The sequence below is a fragment of the Apium graveolens genome, chromosome 4 (genome assembly GCF_009905375.1).
Source record: "Apium graveolens cultivar Ventura chromosome 4, ASM990537v1, whole genome shotgun sequence".
NCBI classification, from domain to species: Eukaryota; Viridiplantae; Streptophyta; class Magnoliopsida; order Apiales; family Apiaceae; genus Apium; species Apium graveolens.
The window spans coordinates 303,996,673-304,017,293 of record NC_133650.1 but is presented as its reverse complement, the minus strand read 5'-3'; the positions used below and the strand labels follow the sequence as shown (position 1 = coordinate 304,017,293).

At 30.3% G+C, this 20,621-nt stretch overlaps 2 protein-coding genes across 2 annotated transcripts; one reads left to right on the top strand and one right to left on the bottom strand.

Moving 5' to 3' along the window:
- The first annotated feature begins 13,743 nt into the window (after positions 1–13,743).
- Positions 13,744–15,513, top strand: LOC141721493 (transcription factor MYB90-like). Its single transcript, XM_074524435.1, has 3 exons — positions 13,744–13,947; positions 14,139–14,268; positions 14,674–15,513. The coding sequence occupies exons 1-3, from the start codon at positions 13,788–13,790 to the stop codon at positions 15,377–15,379; spliced, it is 996 nt and encodes a 331-aa protein (XP_074380536.1). The 5' UTR covers positions 13,744–13,787; the 3' UTR covers positions 15,380–15,513.
- A 142-nt stretch (positions 15,514–15,655) lies between these two features.
- On the bottom strand, positions 15,656–18,369 carry LOC141721494 (uncharacterized). The gene is made up of 2 exons (XM_074524436.1): positions 18,025–18,369; positions 15,656–16,338 (listed from the first exon to the last, which is right to left on the bottom strand). Exons 1-2 carry the CDS (start codon positions 18,184–18,186, stop codon positions 15,766–15,768), a joined length of 735 nt encoding a protein of 244 aa, XP_074380537.1. The 5' UTR covers positions 18,187–18,369; the 3' UTR covers positions 15,656–15,765.
- Between the last annotated feature and the right edge of the window lie 2,252 nt (positions 18,370–20,621).

The following is a 20,621-nucleotide window of genomic DNA, read 5'->3' as shown; positions in this document are numbered from 1 at the left end:
TAAGGGTTTACGAGAATTCAAGGTATCAATAGGAGATAACAAGTAATCAGGATATGAATCAAAAGGGTTTTTATAAAGACTTAAACACTAATTATATCAAGTCATTACAGGATCAGTATCAGGGTGTTTCAAAGGATCAATGACAGGTTATCACAAGTGTTATAAGAGATCATTACTCTATCATGGCATCATCAATATCCTCTCTATAATCAATTTATATAAGTAGGCAGAGTTACATGCCTGAATTCACTTTCCTGCTTTATGAGGGTTGAGCTACTGCCACCTAGAATACTTTTCCCTTTCCTAGCCTGAATGCCTTCACGATCCGGATCTACAATCCAAAATCAAAATCCTAATTAGATTCCCACTCGACATTCCCGGAACGTTAAATAATTACCTCAATTCTTTCTAACGATTATCTTTAATCTTATGAGTATAATTACAAGTATACTCACATAACACATAAAACAATAACTTTACTTAAATCTCAATACTATAGTCATAACGACCAACTATACCATTTTAGAATCGAAACGACTAAATCCTTCTTTCTAATTCACATAATTCAAACCAAAACCAAACAAATAATCCCTAGTAACTCAACATGCATTCACTTCACTATACCCTAGAATCAAATCAACCAAGTATCTTGAATCAATCCCTTTTAAAACTATGAACCATTCGGCTTTTTCAACAAAACACAATCAAAGAATCAAATAATTACATGCAAGTACAAGAATCACTTATAAATTCAGTTCAAGCCAAAACCCATCCTTTAAATCATTTTTCAAAGAAAACCGAAACAAAATTAAGTGTTCAAGCCAAAATCCTTTGTAAACTTAAATCAAAATCAAACCCCCTTTTTAAATTACAAAAATTCGAACTAAAAACCACTTAATCAATCAAAAGATTCTTTAATTACTCAACCTTCAATTACCCTAAGCAAACAACTACTCTTCTCCTTTTAATTACAAAAAATTCGAACTCCGACATCAACACAAAACCATCAAAAATCACTTGCTACCATTTTAATGCTATCATTCATATTATCACACATCAAAAATCATTTTCCCACATAATTTTTAAGAAAAATTCGAACCTATCAAATGTTCTAAACCAAATGAACTTAGAACATTAACATGCAATGACTCTTAGTGACATGCAATTTGTAATCTAACAAGATTACACTATAGCACTTGAAAAATCACATTTTTACAACCCACCGGCTCTCGTCTGATCACGGCCGGTGGTGGTCGAACTCAAGAGTGCCCATACACGGGTCTCCTCTTTGAGTTTTGAATCATAGAACCACACAATCTCATGTTTAGACTCCTTTATGATCACATATCAAGAAATTGCACTTTCTTGAATATAACCAAAGAGATGAAACTATAAAAATTTGCTTAAAAACTTACATGCAAAGTGTATATGAGTAGAGGGTTGAAAATGCTGTTTATTGATGGTAAGATCTTTGAATTTGAACTAAGTTTTGATGTTGCATGTAAGAGAGAGAATTAGAGATAATGGGAGAGCCGAGAAGGAGAGAGAGTTCGGGAGTGAGGGAGAAGAAGAGAGAAGAGAGAAGTGGAAGAAGAAGAGAGGAAAAAAGAGAAGAGAGGGAGAAATATATATAATGGTTTGGCAAGGGTACTTTGTGTTGGGTTCCGATGCATAAAATGCAGCGGATAAACGTAAATAAAACAAAAATTTTGAAACCCAAAAACAGGATCCATGTATAATTCTGGGCCGATTATGGAGATAACGAATCATACCTTTCAAGAGCTTGACTTTCACGAACTCAACGGAGATCATGGCTATCACGTTTTGTGTCTACCTCTCGGAGAAACACCTCTATGGTATCCACACGAGCACCTCCAAGAACGTCTCACGAACTTGACTACGGAATGGATGTACTAGCCTCCTTCTTGACGATCTGAATTGCCTCTCCCTCTCTTTGCTGCTAGGGTTTTTCTCCAAAACGTTACCTACCTCTTAACCTATCATTATCTATTTATAAAGACTGATTAAAATGCCCATAACAGCAAAGCCCAACCCTAATAGGTATAGGATTAAATAATAAAAACGAATTTCTATTATTTAATTAATAACTAAGTCATACTTAATTATTATGGACAAAAACATTCCCTTTAATTCGAATTTATATTATCTCAATTAAGTCTTACTTAATTATAATAAAATTCAAATAATCATCAATTAATTTAAATCCACAATTTAAATTAACTATTCCATAAAGTGCTCTATTTGTGTGACCCTATAGGCTATTATTTAATTGGCAATAATTTTATTCTCTAATAAAATTATAAACAATGAGCGGTATCTAGTAATACATCATTGTTACCCAATTAAACAATTATTAAATCGTGATTAGATAAAACCTTTCGTGATTAATATTTTTCGTGTAATATAATCCCTTTAACCGTACATATTATATATTAAACTCGAGACATGTATTTATTCATCCTCTTCAACATTTAATCCGGGTTTACTTGATCCATGAGTAGACTATCAAGATAAATCATTATTTGAGCATGGCCATACTTTTTATAATCTCACTCAATCAAGAGGACAATAATATCTCTCCTAATTATAGGAGGGTTAAATCATTTATCTACCATTCATATTTCTCATACGACTCATGATATACCCGATGTCCACTTTTATCATCACCCGATCAAAAGTAACTTTTAATGTAGTCAAAGTATATTAATCCTCGTATAGAAATATAATGATTTCAAGTCAAAGGATCGTTACACCATTATCACTGTGAGTATTTCTTATGACTTTATTAAACATGAAGAATCTCTTTGTGGGTCTGTCCAGTAACATGTTCTCTCACATGTACCTATGTATTGACTTTAGTATCCCCATACTTATAACCAATGAGATGTGGTTATCTTGTCAAACAACATACTAGTCTATCTATGTATTATTATTGTCCTATATAATAATACTCGACTAGGGACCTTTAAGAATATGATATATTATATAATCTCAAGTTCAAGTCATGTACTTAAACTATACAATGTGTATCATGATTCTAAGGATATTTATTACGCAAATAAAATATCGCAGTAATTAAGGTCATAATAAATACATTTATTGAATGATCAACTGACATAAAGATTTAAAAGAATAATGTATTGCCTCTAGGGCACCTACAGTAACACTTTGGTCATTGCACCATATTTTGATTTCCACTTCTCTTTTTCCTTGAATTTTAAGCTCAAAAATGAATTTGGGATATTATATAGCTCTCTCAGAAAAGATGAAAATGGAAGGAATATCAGTTTTAGAATATAGAGTTCGAAATTAGCTTTCTAACCATACTTTTAAAATGATTTTTGAGCGTGTGGTTTATTTTCTATGATTTTTACAAGATCAAACTCAAAGTAGAGATATAACTTGTTAAAAATCATATTAAAATACACTGATCACAAATAATTCCATCCACTATTTTTAAGAAGTCTCTAGGACTATTTCGAAGATAACAAAATAGATTTCATGCCTTGACTATACTCAGATAATTTTATAAAAAAAATATACAAAGGCTCAATAAATCTTATTTAAATCAAATAATTCCTTTTAAAATTATTAAAAATAATCAGAGCACATACCCAAGCACATTATCAAGCAATGACATGTATTCACATATTACGACTCATCTTACATCACAATCAGTCTTAAGAGATTCACCTTTTTGTTCATATTAACTATTCGCGTAACCGGTCGCGAACTGTTTGACGGCCCGACGCTGAGCATTTTCGGACACGCTTCATAATCAAACATTTTATACCAACTGACACCACAACTGGGTTATAATATTTACTTATACATTCTTATTTCACGCAATAACACATAGTTCACATTTAAATACCTTAATCCCTATTTAAAACGGGTTCCGTTCAACCTGACGGCCCGACAACACTGCTTATCCCCTAAGCTGACTCATCAAACTGGAACGGGTCATTTTACGTTCCCAATTACTATTATACAGTAAAGACAATTAACCAACAAAATCATTTAACCCTTTATTTATTCGCATATTCTAGAATTATTACACAAAAGTATACTTCATTCACTTAATCACGTCGTGAAATTCCCAGTCGCTACAATTATCGAGCCAAATTTAAATATTTTACGGGCCAAACTATAGTGGTTAACGAATAATTTGACTAATTTACTCCCCTAAAATCAGCGCAATTATAATTATTTTTTAATTTATATAATTTTTGGGAAAATATTTTATTCAAAATTACTATTTTGATCTCGTATTATGATAAATATGAAAATTTATTGTTGGCATGGAGAACTGAACTCGTAATACTTATGTGCAAATTAATGACTTCGACTAGTTGAGTTAATATATTTTATTAACAACAATTATTGAGTTGGAGATTTGTTTCTTTACATTTGGTGATTCAACCTATGTAACTTAGTATTTATATAAAATAAAATGATCCGAGACTTGTGTAATTAACTCATTTAAATATACTAACTTTTTACTCATGTAAAACAACATGATTATAATTTTTTTAAAAATTTATGTAAAATTATATTAATAAATTTAGATATAGACATTCATACATTGAATAAATTTTCTTTTGATAGTTTATTAATATAAAATAATATTTTTTCATCATCGAGACATAGGTAATTAACTCATTTCGATGTACTAACTTTGTGCATGTGTAAAATAGTAGAATTATAACTATCTTTTAATTATACGGCATGACTTTTATAGAAAACATTTAGTTTGAAATAACTTTTTTCCGCTCTATTTTCGTAAAGATGCCAAACTGTTGTTGGCATAGTTGGCATAGAGACACATATGTGCAAACTAATGACTTCAACTAATTGAGGTAAAGACCCATCAATATACTTATATAAATTAGAAGAAGAGAGCGTTTAGGTGACGCATCTCAAATCGTCTTATTCTATTTTTCTAATTTTCTCAATTTTTTTAATTAATAAAAATCAAAAATTAGAATTACCTTATATTCACTTAAATATACTATCACCGTTCGTAATATTTTCTTAAAATTTCTAAAAAATCTTTAGTTAAGATTTTTGAAATCAACTTACCATCATAAAATTCTCCTAAAACTTATACTTTCCATTTAAATCAAATTACCATATCCTAATTTTTTTAATACCAATTATCCTCTTTCTCCTTGAAACAACATACTATATTTTATTTTCTATATCAAAAATTACGGTTAACTTATATTCTCCTAAATAGACTATCACCGTTCGTAATATTTTTCTAATCTTTTTACAAAATTTTTAATTAAGATTTCTGAAATCAACTTACCATCATAATGTTCTCCTAAAATTTCTCATTTTCATTTAAATCAACTTAACATCTTGATACTCTAATTAATTTCTTTTTAATATCGTTTCTCCTCTTTCTCCTAATATCAACTTACTTTATTACATTTTCCTTAAATTTTTCTTTTAATTTTTAGTCTATTAAATACTACAAATGCAAGTATTTACAAATAAGTTTTCTCAATATTTTTTAAAATCGTTATATCATTATATTATTATATGCTAATGTAAGGAGAAAACGGGGGCGGTGAGGGGGCGGTGAGGTGGCGGCTCTCAAATTATTTCAATCTATTTTTTGTAATTATCTAAATTTTTTATATTATTAAAATAGAAAAAATATACATTAACTATTGACTAATACATGATATAATTTTATGATAATTTGTGAATAGTGAGAGAGAGACTCGTTGGAATAAAAAATATTTAAAGAGGAAATGATTTTTTAAACTTTTTAGTTTGTTGTATTTAATTATTATTCATAATTCCCAAGTGATCAAGATTAGATAAGAAATACAAAAAAGACAAAAAAAGACAAAAAATTATTTTAGAAGTCCACTTCGAATCGCGTCTCAGTAAACTAGTTTTCTTATATTTTAATAACATTAGCTATTGAGTTACATGGTTATTTCTTTGAATTGCGGGGATCAACACATTAAATTTATTATTCGTATAAAATAAAATAACTTCAGACTTGGGTAATTAACTCATTTCGATATAATAACTTAATATCGTGTAAAATAGTAGGATTTTAATTAATTTTTTAATTTATATGAGTATTATTATAAAATTTAGAATTAAACAATCATACATTCAATAAATAAGTTTTTGATAATATGTTACCATAAAATCATAAATTTTTAATCATCGGGATTTGGGTAATTAACTCATTTCAATATATTAACTTTGTGTTCGTACACAACAGCAGAATGATATTTTTTTTAATTTATATATAAATTTTATTATCATGTTTAGGATTAGATATTTGTGAATTAAATAGTGTCATAATTTTTTGATAATACATTGCTATTAAATTATTATTGAATAATCTTATTATATCATGTTCTGAACATAGTATTTTCTATATCCCCGATGGAACAAATCATTGAGATATAATAACACTATTTTTATTAGTAAGACTACCATCTGAACTTAATATTCACGATACAATATTGATAAAATATAGAGAGAATAGTGAAAAGTAACATTTTATTATAAAAAGACTTGTTTTCAATTACAATAAAATAGTGGCTTGAATAGCCAACCACCAAACAATAATAAAGCAAAAGATCCTAACAAATAAACTTTTACAATAATGAAACTATCCAATAATAAGAATATTATATATGTTAACATTCCCCCTCAAACTCAAGATGGTGAATTGAGAGTTTGCCAAAAAAAAACGGGGTCACATAACCAAACGATTCAAAGCTGCAACTGAGAAAACAAGAGTATCCAAATGAATTCCAACATGGTCACAAACCCCTCTAAAACAACCAAAAGTTTTTACAAGAATCCATAGCGCAACAATATAAGAGAAGTCCAAACACGCAGCAACACAAGTGAAAATATAGTAATCCACGTATATCCAACCCAAATCAGAGTTAACAAGAAATACAATCATCAAGAAAAGAAATATTCAGTTTATCTAATCATTAAAATAACTTTATAACTAAAACAAACTGTATCCAATTCTCAAACCAAATAAAAATTGTATCTCAATTCAAATTATATCCAAATCTAATCAAATTTATCGAATGACCAATATGCCTAGAGTACCAGATAAACTAAAGTAACGTGCCTAGAGCACTAAATAAACTAAAACAATCACTCGAAGGGCCAATGTATCTAGAGCATCAAATAAACTAAACCAAACCCTCGAAGGGTCAATGTGTTTAGAGCACCAAATAACCTAGACAATTCCTCGAAGGACAAATATTCCTAGATCATCAAATAAACTAAACCAATCCCGCGAAGGGTCAGTGTGCCTAGAGTACCAAATAAACTAAACCAATCCTGCGAAGGGCCAGTGTGCCTAGGATACCAAATAAACTTAACAATCCCTCGAAGGTGCAATGTGCCTAGAGAGCCAAATAAACTAAATAATCCCTCGTGCCTAGAGCGTCATATAAAAAACAATAAAATGCGAAAAATTATACAAATGTGCCTAGGGATACCCACATCATCAACAAAAGAAAATGAAAGGAAGATGAGAGGGAAATAAAGGAAAAAAATATTATCAATAACCAAAATTATCAGAGAGAGACAGAGAGTGTGTATGATAGTTTCAACCAAAAGCAGCAGTAAAAATTTCAATAAAAATCAGTTTTGTTACCCAACGAAATCAAACCAATTCGAAAAAAGGGAAAAACATAAATTATGATTAAAAATCAAAATGATATTAGAAAAAAAAACAGAAACGATTTGGATAAGATTACGAGAATAAGTAAAAAAAACGAAACACATGTTTTAAACCCAACACGTGGAAGCCACTATGATTGAATTTACGTCAACCAATCCCAAAACAAACGATAACTCCTGATATCATCATGATAAAATATAGAGAGAAAAGATAAAAATAGGGTTTTATTATAATAAAATTTGTTCTCAATTACAGTATAATAGAGGCTTATATAGCCAACCACCAAACAATAATAAAGGAAAATATCCTAATAAGGAAATTATTACAATTATGAAACTATCCAAAAATAAAAATATTATATATTTAACAAATATAAACTCAATGATATTTATCGTGACATTAATCTTTCTAACATGAATCACAAAATATCGTATCAACAACATGCAAATATTATAAACGTGCACAAAAAATTAGTAATATTTTTTGCAAAACATAGCTAGTACTGCCTTGCATGGCTAATAAAGCTAGTTTTTATTTATCGGAGAGTAGTACTTAGTTACTACTAATAATTTTATAAATTTTTATTAGTATTTTTTATTTTTGTTATTGTGGTTTTAATTATTTGCCTTCTTAATTTAAATATTAATTATGGATATAAATGGATGAACATCAAAATTTCTTAAAACTAGTTTACTAAACTGCGCTTCGTAGCGGCCTTCTAAAATAATTTTTCGTCTTCTCTTTTGTATTTTTTTTATCTAATCTTGATCATTTAAAAGTTATGAATGATAAAAAAATCAATTATATTAAAAAGTTTGAAAAAACGTTTTCTCTTTAATGCAATGAGTCAGTCTCTCATTATTCACAAATTGCCATAAAAATTATATTATGTGTTAGTCAATACTTAATGTAATATTTTTTCAATTTAATAATATATTTTTTTTAGAAAATTATAGATTGAATCAATATGAGAGTCGGCACTTCACCGTCCTCGTCTTCTCCTTTACATAAATATATTTGTAAATATAACAATTAAAAAAATATTGAGAAAACTTATTTATAAATACATGCCTTTGTAGTATTTTATAGGTTAAAATTAAAAAAAACTTTAAGAAAAATGTAATATAGTAAGTTGATATTAAAAGAAAAAGAAAAAATAATATTTAAAAAGAAATTAATGAGATTATCAGGATGGTAAGTTATTTAAATAGAAAGGGAAAATTTTAGGAGAATATTACGATAATAAATTGATTTCAAAATTCTTAATTACAGATTTTGTAAAAGCTTAAAAAGAATATGAGGAACGGTGATAATTTATTTAGGAGTATAAGGTAACTGTAATTTTTGATACAGAAAAATAAAATGTAGTAAAGTTGTTTTAAGGATAAAGAGGAGAACTGATATTAAAAGGAAATTTAGGAGAATATCAATATGGTAAGTTGATTTAAATGGAAAGTAGAAGTTTAATAAGAATATTTTGATGATAAGTAGATTTCAAAAATCTTAATTAAAGATTAAGTAAAAATTTTAGGATAATATTGTGAACGGTCATAGAAGTTTAAGAAGAATATTATGATGGTAAGTAGTTTTCAAAAATTTTAATTAAAGATTTAGTAAAAACTTTAGGCGAATATTGTGAACGGCGATAGTATAATTAGGACAATATAAGATAATTGTAATTTTTGATATTAATTAAACGAAAAAATTGAGAAAATTAAAAAAATAAAATGAGACGATCTGAAATGCGCCACCTAAACGCCCTCATCTTCTCCCTTATATAAGTATATTGATGTGTAAATATTTTCAAAGAAACTAACCAATTAGGGACTAGGGACGGAGGAAATATAAATTGAGATATTTTTAAATAGAATAAAGAAATATATGCTACAAATTTGAATGTTAATAAATGAACAAGAAGAAAAAACTAAAAAAAGACGAAAACTAATTAATATTATAATTAATTAAAGAGACAGAAGGACAGGCCCAATTAATTCGCTGGACCACCTGGAAAGGGATAGAAGGAGGGCTTCACAGCTTATGCCGGTCCCCAAGGACCCAACTACTGTTTCGGGTGCCCAGCCCAACATCTCACAGTTGACCTTCTACACATCAAGGATCGTCAATAAATTAGATACACCAACAAATAGTATCGTTCGGAAAATTTTAAAATAAGTAATTTATTATTTAAAATGAATAAGTAATTTATAAGTGATAAGGAGATGAATACTTATAAGTTAGTTAAGTGTTTGAATAATTTTATTTAAGAGTCAGATTTTTTTTACTTAAATAAATTAAAATAAATAAATTTTAAATATAATTATATTAATTCATGAATTTTAAATTTGAATAATATTTACAAACATATATTTTTAAAGCTAAAGTTAATAAAAAAAAGCGTAAAATAAAAATAAGTTGAGAAAAAACACATCACTGCTAACATTCAAATTATCAACTTATAAGTTGTAAATTTGACTTATAAGTTGGGTTGACAAACAATCATCGATAAATATTTACCGGTTTATAAGTGAATAAGTACCTTAATCATAAGACGCCAAACATGCCCATAATTTTAAGAATCGACTTGTAAAATAAGTTGAACTTGAACACAATATAATTCGCATGAAAGTTCGTGAATAAATTTGATTATAATGTTCATGATACAATTTATAAATATTCCGTGAACATACTTGTTAATATAACTTATGAATAAATATATAAATTACTAATTATATATACACGTCAAATGTTATGAACACACGCTTATGAAACAATTTTTAGTTAATAATTGTGTGTATATAGTTTTACAAATAAATTTGCCAATTTATTTAATTGAATTTTATTATTTTTATATTTAAAGAATTTAAATTGTAATACACTGGAAGATAAATGTATCACATTTTATATAACTTGTATTTATATAATTAGTTAGTTTGTATATATTAATATTTAAATAAATTAACTTAATTAAATCAAAATCAAATATTAAATACTCAAATTTATTTGTTTGATTTGTAAAGTTTTTAAAAAATTTATTCGATATTTTAAAAAATAGAAATAAGCTATACTCATGCGAAAATTTGGGAATCGTGAGAATGAGTTCGTAAAATAAGATATTTATAATAAAAAGTTCGTGAATCATAATATTCACGAGTTGTTCGTTAAACGATAGTCCGTGAGTTGTTGTGAGTTGTTCGCAAACAAGTTCGCCAATAATCTTTCTCTTAATGAGTTGACAGGCATAAAATTTTTGACTCGATAAAAGTTCGAGTTCGAGATATTTATAACGAACTGAAGCATGAATACTTAAGAGTTTAGCACGGTTCGGTTCATTTACGATTGTACCTCCATGATCCTAAAACCTCAAGATATTAGGGTTAACCCTTGGCAAATCATTACTTATATTAAATTTTTATTTAGACTATATTTCAAGTCAATATGAGCATTTTACTCCAATAACTAGCAACCTCAACGATTGTCAATGCGGCTCCAGAACTTAAATTACAAATAATACTAAAACTAAAAAAAGTACTTTTCATATATAGTTTATGCAATTATATATGCGTTTTAATTATTTAGGAAATTTGTCAAAAATTGGTAATATTGTTTTGACAACTTTTTGGCAACACACCAATTCTTCGGTAAGTAGGTAACCAAAATTATATTTCCCATAAATTTTGATAATTTTTTGACAACCCTTATTATTGAAGATGCTCTAAAATGATAATCGATAAGTCATGATTTGTACTTGAATTTGAGCATCTGCGATCCAAGACCTTGAATCGGAAATGTGACAAGTTTTGAAGTCATGATCTCATTCAGCTCAGTTACCTTGAGGGAATTTGTATTAAATTTAAATTAAAATTTTGAATTTTGTCCACCGTTACCCTTACCCGACTGTGGATGTAATCCAGTGAAATTGAAAGCTATGACATAGTATTAATTTGTTTGTCTAGCACATGGCTTATTGCCCAAAGATCGTAATGAAAAGGTGGTGTTATACAGTTATGGTGAGCGTGTCCTCAGATAATATCACATGAGTTTGCCTACCGAACACAACCAAAGACATGTTTCACAATCATTATTTTGAATCACTGTAATCATAGACCTGATGTACTTTCTTGTCTCTTTCTGACAAAGCTCAGCTAAAGAGTGACCAATCATATACCGAAAACAACGGACGAAATTTCGACACACTCCAATTATTTCTCTATCTTCTCCAAAGTCTTGTGAGAGGTTGAAAGTTCAAAGACACTGAGAGCGGAATGATCTTCTAATCGGTGGACAGGGTTGTTGTTTTTGTGCTTTGATTTACATCATCAGTGTTATAATGACCCGTTTTAGTAATTTTAAAATCATTGATTCTAGAATGTGACAGATTAAAAATTTTAGTGAAGTTATCGATAGTATTCTCCGGAAATTGTTAAATTCATATCAGATTTTTTTATTTTCAGAGTAAATAAAAGTGAAAAGACAAAATTGTCCCTATAAGTAGACCTGACAACGTTCCGTGTCGTGTACACATGTTCCGTATACTTTCGTGTATCAAACCTTAAAACCGAACCCGATCCGGATTTGGATTCGTGTACCAATTTGGTGACACTAACCCGACACTAATATATTCGTGTTTACCCGCTTTGGTACACTAAAGTACACGGATTATAAATAAAAAAATATATTAAAAAATACAACATATAATTAAATGGTCTTAAATAGTGAACAACAAACTTCTGAATACAAAAGTACGAAACAAGTGAAAATGGTTTTGCGTACAACAAATTATAAATTGTTAGACATTTAAAAGAAATTAAAATCATTAAGTGTATTTAAGACTTTTTGTATTTACAAATAACAATTATATATTTATATTATTTAGAATACGTAAAATTCATATTTTGTATGTAATATATATATATATATATTATTTTTTTAAAAAAAATTAACTATTTATTTATTCCGTGTACTTTCGTTCCGTGTCGTGTACCTATATCGAAAACCCAGACCCGACACTAATTATATCCGTATTTTTTCGTGTCCGTGTACCAAATTTTCGATCAGAAACACTAATTATTCGTGTCGTTTCGTTCCGTGTTCACATGTTATATACTAGTCAGGTCTACCTATAAGCACATAATTTACTCCTAAATCAGCACTTTATGTGAGGATAGTTTGATTTTTTGAATTCATTTTGCTCTGAAAATAAAAAATTTGTTCGAAATTTATAATTTCACTATTAGCTTGATATTGACTTTTACGAATGATATCACTTTAAGTTTTTAACTTACGGGTGGTAGCTTTGAATATAGGATCGGTTATTGAAACTCCCATTCCGTCCATCGAAACATTAATCAATAGAATGTTGGTTATATTTAAATACTGGGATTTTTACACTAGAACAAACATTTAAGAGTAGTCTAAATAAGACTAGATATAATAAAACGAACGACTCATTATGTCAAAATATTAAAAAAAAAAACACACAACCGAAAGACCCGTGCATGTTTTGCTTAGCTAGCAAGCACACTCACTGAGTCACTGTGAACTCTTTGGGGGAAAGAAGTTTTATTTTTACACGGGTGGTGCAAGTCATGGTCAAAAATCAAATAAGAAGATATCGAAAATGAAAGACAAGTAATTAAAATAGATAGACGCAGTTAATGGTTTCTGTGTGTAATCAATTACGGGTCATTAATCTTGTGGGGGAGAAGCAAGCACGTTGAATGTTGAAGGTTCACCAACTGTAAACAGAGTTGCAGCTTCTTGGGCCACCTAGCTAGTACTACCTCCGTCCATTGGGATATATACGTGTACTGTTTGTACGTATTTCGAGCCTTTTATAAAATATAGTTTCATAATATTTTTTCAAATTTTTTTTTAATAAAAGTTAAAACATAAAACATTAATTCAAAAAAATAATAATTTAAAAATATATTATGGAACTATATTTTAAACGAGTATTGAAAAGTGTGTCAAAAAGTAATGTATGGAATTTAATGAGACAGAGGAAGTAGTATATATGTAGCAGTAACTTCGCTTGGAAATTAAGTATGCAAGTTCTGCATATCCTCCAATACAATTATACATGTATAGTGTAGTGACGAGCTGCAATTCGAGGGCCATGAAGAGTGGCAACGCTTCAAAGCTGCGAAAGGGTGCATGGGGTTCCGATGAAGATGCTCTTCTCCGGAAATGTATCGAAAAGTATGGGGAAGGGAAGTGGCATCTTGTTCCTCAGAGAGCTGGTATGTATCTTCATTTGAACCTCAACATGCATGCATTCGAGCTAATTTTTGTGTACTTGCACTATAAGAAAAACGCACATTTCTGACCACCAAAAATGGTCAGAAATGTCCAGAAACGGTCCGGAAACAGGCCATTTCTGTCCATGAGTTTGGATTATAATGTAGTCATTATTGATATCGACGTATTGCAGGGTTGAATAGGTGCAGGAAAAGTTGCAGACTAAGGTGGCTCAACTATCTTAGACCTACCATCAAGAGAGGAGAATTTAGTGCTGAGGAAATGGATCTCATGATAAGGCTTCACAGGCTGCTCGGAAACAGGTAAAGTCACACATTTTTAATAAATTGATATATGTAATTATTAAGGTTTTAAGAATCGTTACTTTAAGTGATCAGTTGATCTCCGATTTTCAAGTACTCATCCGAGCTGACCAACAGGCTTTTATAATACTTTTATAAGATTTATAAAGGTGAAATTAAAATTTTTTAAGTATGGAAGCCTAAGAAATTTATTATTAATCTTTAATGTCAATCGAAGTTCAAAAAATTATTTTCACAAATTTTACTTGTGAGCCTGGATGTTTGGTTTTTGGATGTAATTTTTTCAGTGCCCTCATTCGTTAGCATAAAGAGTTTGGCCTCAGGACCGGCTCTGAATCACGTGTACATCTATTGTACATGTGGGTGTTGGTGTTCGGCGTTGATCTATTAATTTAATGTGTGTAGATGGTCACTAATCGGTGGAAGACTACCGGGAAGAACAGCAAATGATGTTAAGAACTTCTGGAACACCAACGTTCAAAAGAAACTCGCCACTGCCAAAGAGATGGGCAAAAGAGAAGAGCATATTCGGCGGAAACAAGATCGTTACATTGTTCCAACTACTGCTGGTGGTACAGCTACTCCTGTTATAAAGCCTCTTCCCCGGACGTTATCTAAAGGCACAGGCCTACCCTGCCTTAATCGTTATCCCAAGTATCACTTGAGCATTGGTTTGCCTGATGAGGAAACACTTAACAACAACACATTATATAAAGGCACAAGCCTACCCTGCCTTAATCGTTATCCCAAGTATCCCTTGAGCATTGGTTTGCCTGATGAGGAAACACTTAACAACAACAACAACAACAACAGTAACAACAGCAACAATAACAAGCCACCAAATGATGAAGGAATCAAGACACTGACACCAAATGAAGGTGGCATTGAGTGGTGGAAGAATTTGTTTACGGAAATAGATAACCATGGTCAAGGACAAGATTCATCAGAGGGAATGCTAACGGCGTTCTCAACTGATATAGAGAATCTGGATGTAGAAATAGGGAAGACGGATGAAACAACAACTTCTACAGCAATGGAAGCCAATTATGGCTTGCCAGAAGATGACTGGAGTGACATTTGGGGTTTTCTAAATCCAGCAGATGATAATTAATTAAGTTGCAAGTTAAGACGCGTGTATAATTTGGCCTAATGATGTATTTTGTGTTATCTTCACTACTGAAGGATGTTCCTGCAGTTGTGTTTAGTGACGTGCAAGAACTATAACAAACCTCGACTTGTGCTTCACTTTGACATGACTGCCCTTGATATTGAGATCCAGAGTCTTCAAGATCAACTGGGAAGAACTTTCCACCACAAAAAAACACATGTTCATTAGTATAGCAAGTTTCCTATGACATCACGATGAAAACAGAATAAAGAAAGACACTAAAATTCAATTTTATGATTTTCATTACACAAAATCATCCGGCTAGAATTGTGAAATAAAATTCAACTTCAATTGAATCCTATTTATTTTCCTACTCGTATTTCCTACATTCACGGCTCTCCTTCCCCTCCAACATGGCGGGATTGATTATGATCATCCGCAACTGAGGCCAAATCTAAAGTAACATCAAGAAAATAAAGCAAGCTCACCAATACAATGCAGGAAAGAAACATAGGAATAGGTCCAAATATCCAAAGAAACAGAGGAAATGAGAAGTAGAATGCCCTCAATCCCAATGACCAAAAATAACTTCCACGGTTCACTGTTTTCGCTACATACTCGGAACTGAGGCGCTCATCATAACTGTAACAGTAAGTAGATGACAACTTCTTGTAAGGTACATTGATCAGAATGCTTGCATGGCTATAGTATCGAATTGATTGAACGTTCAGCAAAAATGCTGATAAGAAGCAAACCATTATGCAAAACAACTTTACTGAGTAACTAAATGCGCTTTTGTCACCAAATACAAACACGGTTGAGCGATCACCCAGGGCACCATTCTTGCTGGTCATTAACATGGCCATGAGTGAACTTAGCGTAATTGCTGTTGAGGCCAAGAGGGTTGACGCCATTATGTTGTTCCGCAGTGTTTGTACGGCCAGAACACCTTTGGATGGATCCTGCAGCCATCACAAGCAAAAAACAAAATTCTGCATTCATCATATAGTAGAAATTTATAAAATCTTATCAAAATTAATGAACTATGCATCAGGGACTATAACGAAAACGATTAATTATGTCACGCGGAATCTTCTAAGAAACAAATTATAGCTTGCCGTCTGTTAGCTTAGCCTCTATCATGCAAGGTCAAATCAAGATAAAACTCGTCAACAAAAACATGAATCAAAGATAGTACTGTATAATCTTATCAAATAGAATCTTGAAGGAGCATCTAAAATTTCATTTGCTGGATGTGTTTTATATTCCATATATATAATTCTGAGCTTGCATACACATTCACTTAATCATATCTGGTAAAATGAACCAGATTATTACCATTTAACACAATTCTAGTCCATCAGTCCGACCCAAATTAAATTTCTAACAGCTGGAAAACGAGCAAAACCTTATGATCAATTTTCTGAAAATATATATCAGCAACTTTTTAGAAGTTCAACTTCTAAGTTATGCCGTTCAGCTCATAATCAATCATTCCACGACTTTTATAGGCAAACTTAATCTTTAAATTTAATAAGTTGTACAATCACATCTAAGTCATAAATTTATTCTACCAGGCTAAATTGCATTCCTGAATTTTCATGCCAATTTAAACTGTAACAATCAGTCTACCCTCAAGAACAAGTGATCAGTAAGAACTAATAGAGCGACGACTATCTATTTGAACAAAGTGGTCTGGAACAGTTCTCCAAACTCATCTCACTCTACATGCACATGACATAGCATGGTTGTTTAAGTTACGCTACCTATTTGCAACAACCTACCGACCAGGCAATGTTCGTGTACCAGGGTTATATTTCAGGAAATCAAGAAGCATGCAAGCACCAATTTGACTTGGGGACAAGATGATTAGCAGGCCATGGCATAAATCTATTTTTTATTTTACAGTTAAACTCACGCACTCGTCATGAATCGAACGCTTAACCTCTCTTAGAGAAGTCAAGACTTCAACCACTGCACCAACTTTTTGTTGTGCCATAAATCTACTTGCTTTACACATTTCCATTTAATTAGTAAGCACCCTTAATTTTGATGGCAAATTAAGGGTTCTACATATTTGTAGGCTATTGTATGATGCTACAAATGGGTAGAACCCTTACTATGTACAAAAACTTTTAGAAATTAACAAGTCATGGAGTACTCTTGTTTGAACCAGAGCTCGAAATCAAACTTAGGAAAACAAAAAGTTTTTGGGGGTATAAGAACCTGAAAGGTTAGTTTAAACGAATCAGCGCAGTTGGAATATGAAGTCAAAACATCTAACCATGCTACATGTTCACTATATTGAAGGTATAGATGAAGCGGACAACATCTCACTACCATGAGCCCCTACTTAATTAAATCATAGTGTCTAGCATCTCACTATACCATGAGCCCCTGCTTAATTAAATTAAAGTGTCCACTTGAAATTGAACGTAAGATATTGAAATGATATAACCCTTTAAAGTCGCGGTTTAAACCAACTAAGTTATCCCATCGAGTAAAGTTCTACGTACATCTAACATTCTCATGAACCTATGCCCTATGAGACATACATACTAGGTACATTTTTGATTAATATATAAAAACATATATAAAGCAAAATAGGTATGTATAGACACACAACACAACATGTTATATGGACGTACCTCCATCATAGCATTAACCCAGAAACGTCGGTTAATAGCATTGATCCCAATAACAGTTGTAGAAGGGCGTTTACGAATCTGATAAAACAGCCAAATGTGATATCCAACCATTATCGCTAACCCTGTTGGCACCATCACGTAATCCAGCATTTGTTTCTCCATCTCTAACTAGATTGTATTCTTGTTGATCAGTTGTGGTGTTTAAAATGGAAGAATGGGAAGCAAGGTTTTAATGGGAGGGAGAGAGACGTATACGAATCAAAAGGTAACACGAAGGAACGAACGTATAGGGTTTGGTAGCACGCATGATATTAAGCCACCTCTTCCTTTAACTTCTTTTCGCTTTCTGCCACGTCATTCCTCGTTATGTTGTTCTTTTTGTCTCTTTTTACGTGCACAAGACTGGAGCTCGTCTCTTCTCGGCTCTTAATCTCAAAGTTTTACTGGTTCAAAATATCATAAATCAAGCAAAATGACCCTTATTATCATGAAATTATATTTTTATATTTTTCAAATAGTAATATTTTAAAATTAATATAAACGTAAAAAATAACGCATATAAAAAATGCATTTTAAAGTTATAAAAAGGATCATATCTTAACTATTGTGAGATTTTGGCCTTTTCTTCCCAAATTGTAATAGTAAAGATCAATACCCTTTCTTCTCATTCTCCCTCCGTTTCAAATCAGATTTTTACTTTCAAAAAATCACATAATAAAAAAATATTGATAACTTAATTGTATTAATTGATCATAATATGTGAGATGAGATTAATCTATAAAATTTAAATAAAAGATACGAGAAGTAAAGTTGACTTTGAATATACTCCCCCCGTCCCTCCCAAATGTTTACATTTGGATGGGGCGCGAAGTTTAAGAAAAATTATAAAGTAGTGGAGAAAAGTTGAAAAAATGAGTAAAGTAGTGAGACCGATTAATATTATATGTATAAAGTGGAGAAAAGTAGTGGATGTAGTTAATTTAAAAATTATAAAAACTTTACTATTTTTGGAAAATTTTGAAATGTAAATAATTGGAAGGGACATCCCAAAAAGTAAAGTGTAAACAAATGGGAGGGATAGAGAGAGTATATATTTGCGTTAAACGTTAGGGTGATGAACAACTAAACTAAAATATTTTTTTTAAGTGGATATGTAATTTTAACGAAGGTAGTAATAATTAATGGCTACTGGGATGTATTCTTGGTTATTAATTAAATCAATCTAATATATTATTCCTTGTTAATGTTAATTAAATAAATTTATAGTAAATAAATTGTTAAACTTATCTTTTACTCCCTTCGTATCAAATTAATATTTTTCCACAATTAATTTTTTCACACATGTATCTTATTACGTGTACAAGTTAAACTGGATAAGTAGATTGATACGTCGGGTGAATGAAATAATATAACTAACTTTTCTTAATGTATTTTTAAAGATATTAATAAAATTGGGAAATGTAGTACTTGATTTTTTTATTCAGAAGTTCCGTTGTGTTGGGGGTAGATTTTGATGGCTGATGTTACTGGGAAACACGCACGCATTAACTTTTTCACATGAACTTTGCTGGTTGGGTTGTTACAATTCCGAATTAGTCGGCAACTACTCGGAAACTTGTTTTTGCTTTAAGATGGTTGTACAAGTATTATTTATCATATTAAAATATGTACTCCCTTAGTGTAGAGCTTTAAAAAGGTTTGGGAATTAGGTAGAAGACCGTATACTCATGTGCTAAAATATCGTATCGTTTTATTTTATTTTTAGTGTGTTTAAAATTTAGGCCCGAAATTATATTATTTGAATATAAACTAATTATAAGTATATGAAATTCAGATTCAAACAGAGTATGAGTCGATATTGTATTTTTATTTTCTAATCGGGTAACTTATGATTCAACTAGACGAGTCAAATATAATTCGCTAACATTAAGTATAATTTTTATTTTGACTATTCAAATGATTATCATTTAATATAAAATAAATATAATTCTAGCTATGAAAATACTAAAATTCAAACTTTATACAAGATATTAAGAATTATAAAAAAAATGATAATTTACTTAAACATATATGGAGCTAAAAATATATAGTATATATAGGCTCGAGTTGGATATGAGTCACGAATCATAATTGTATATTCGGGTAAGATCGTTTATGAAAATAATGTTAGACCTAATTTAAACGGGTATATATGAGTACTAATATTCGGGATCATATTTTATCCGAACATTATTTTTTGGTCAGATTTAAATCATCTATAAAACAAATACCATACATGTATCATATTTTCAATATAAGCCGAGATACCGATTAGATCGGATCAATTTACAGTCCTACTACAAAGCTAGGCCTCTTTTTAATATTAGCTTTTTGTACCTTAATTGTTTGAAGTTAAATATTCACTAAATTTTTCTAAATGAGTTTACGTTTGAATACTTCCTCGTACATTTGAATAGTTCCTCCGTCCCAAATTATTTGTTTGCTTTTATTTTTACACAATTTAAAGTATATTTACCTCATAATTTTTTTTATTTTTATTTTTGTGAATCGTAATTTAATATTTAGGCATTTTTCATTAAATCTAATATTACAGAAGT

What these genes read in the sequence shown, in the direction of transcription:
- LOC141721493 (XM_074524435.1), top strand. Translation starts at nt 13,788, where the DNA reads ATGTATAGTGTAGTGACGAGCTGCAATTCGAGGGCCATGAAGAGTGGC. An exon ending in TCTTGTTCCTCAGAGAGCTG is followed by an intron (nt 13,948 to 14,138) that starts GTATGTATCTTC and finishes GACGTATTGCAG; the next exon opens with GGTTGAATAGGTGCAGGAAA. An exon ending in CACAGGCTGCTCGGAAACAG is followed by an intron (nt 14,269 to 14,673) that starts GTAAAGTCACAC and finishes TAATGTGTGTAG; the next exon opens with ATGGTCACTAATCGGTGGAA.
- LOC141721494 (XM_074524436.1), bottom strand. Translation starts at nt 18,186, where the DNA reads ATGGAGAAACAAATGCTGGATTACGTGATGGTGCCAACAGGGTTAGCG. An exon ending in GGGTTAATGCTATGATGGAG is followed by an intron (nt 16,339 to 18,024) that starts GTACGTCCATAT and finishes TGATGGCTGCAG; the next exon opens with GATCCATCCAAAGGTGTTCT.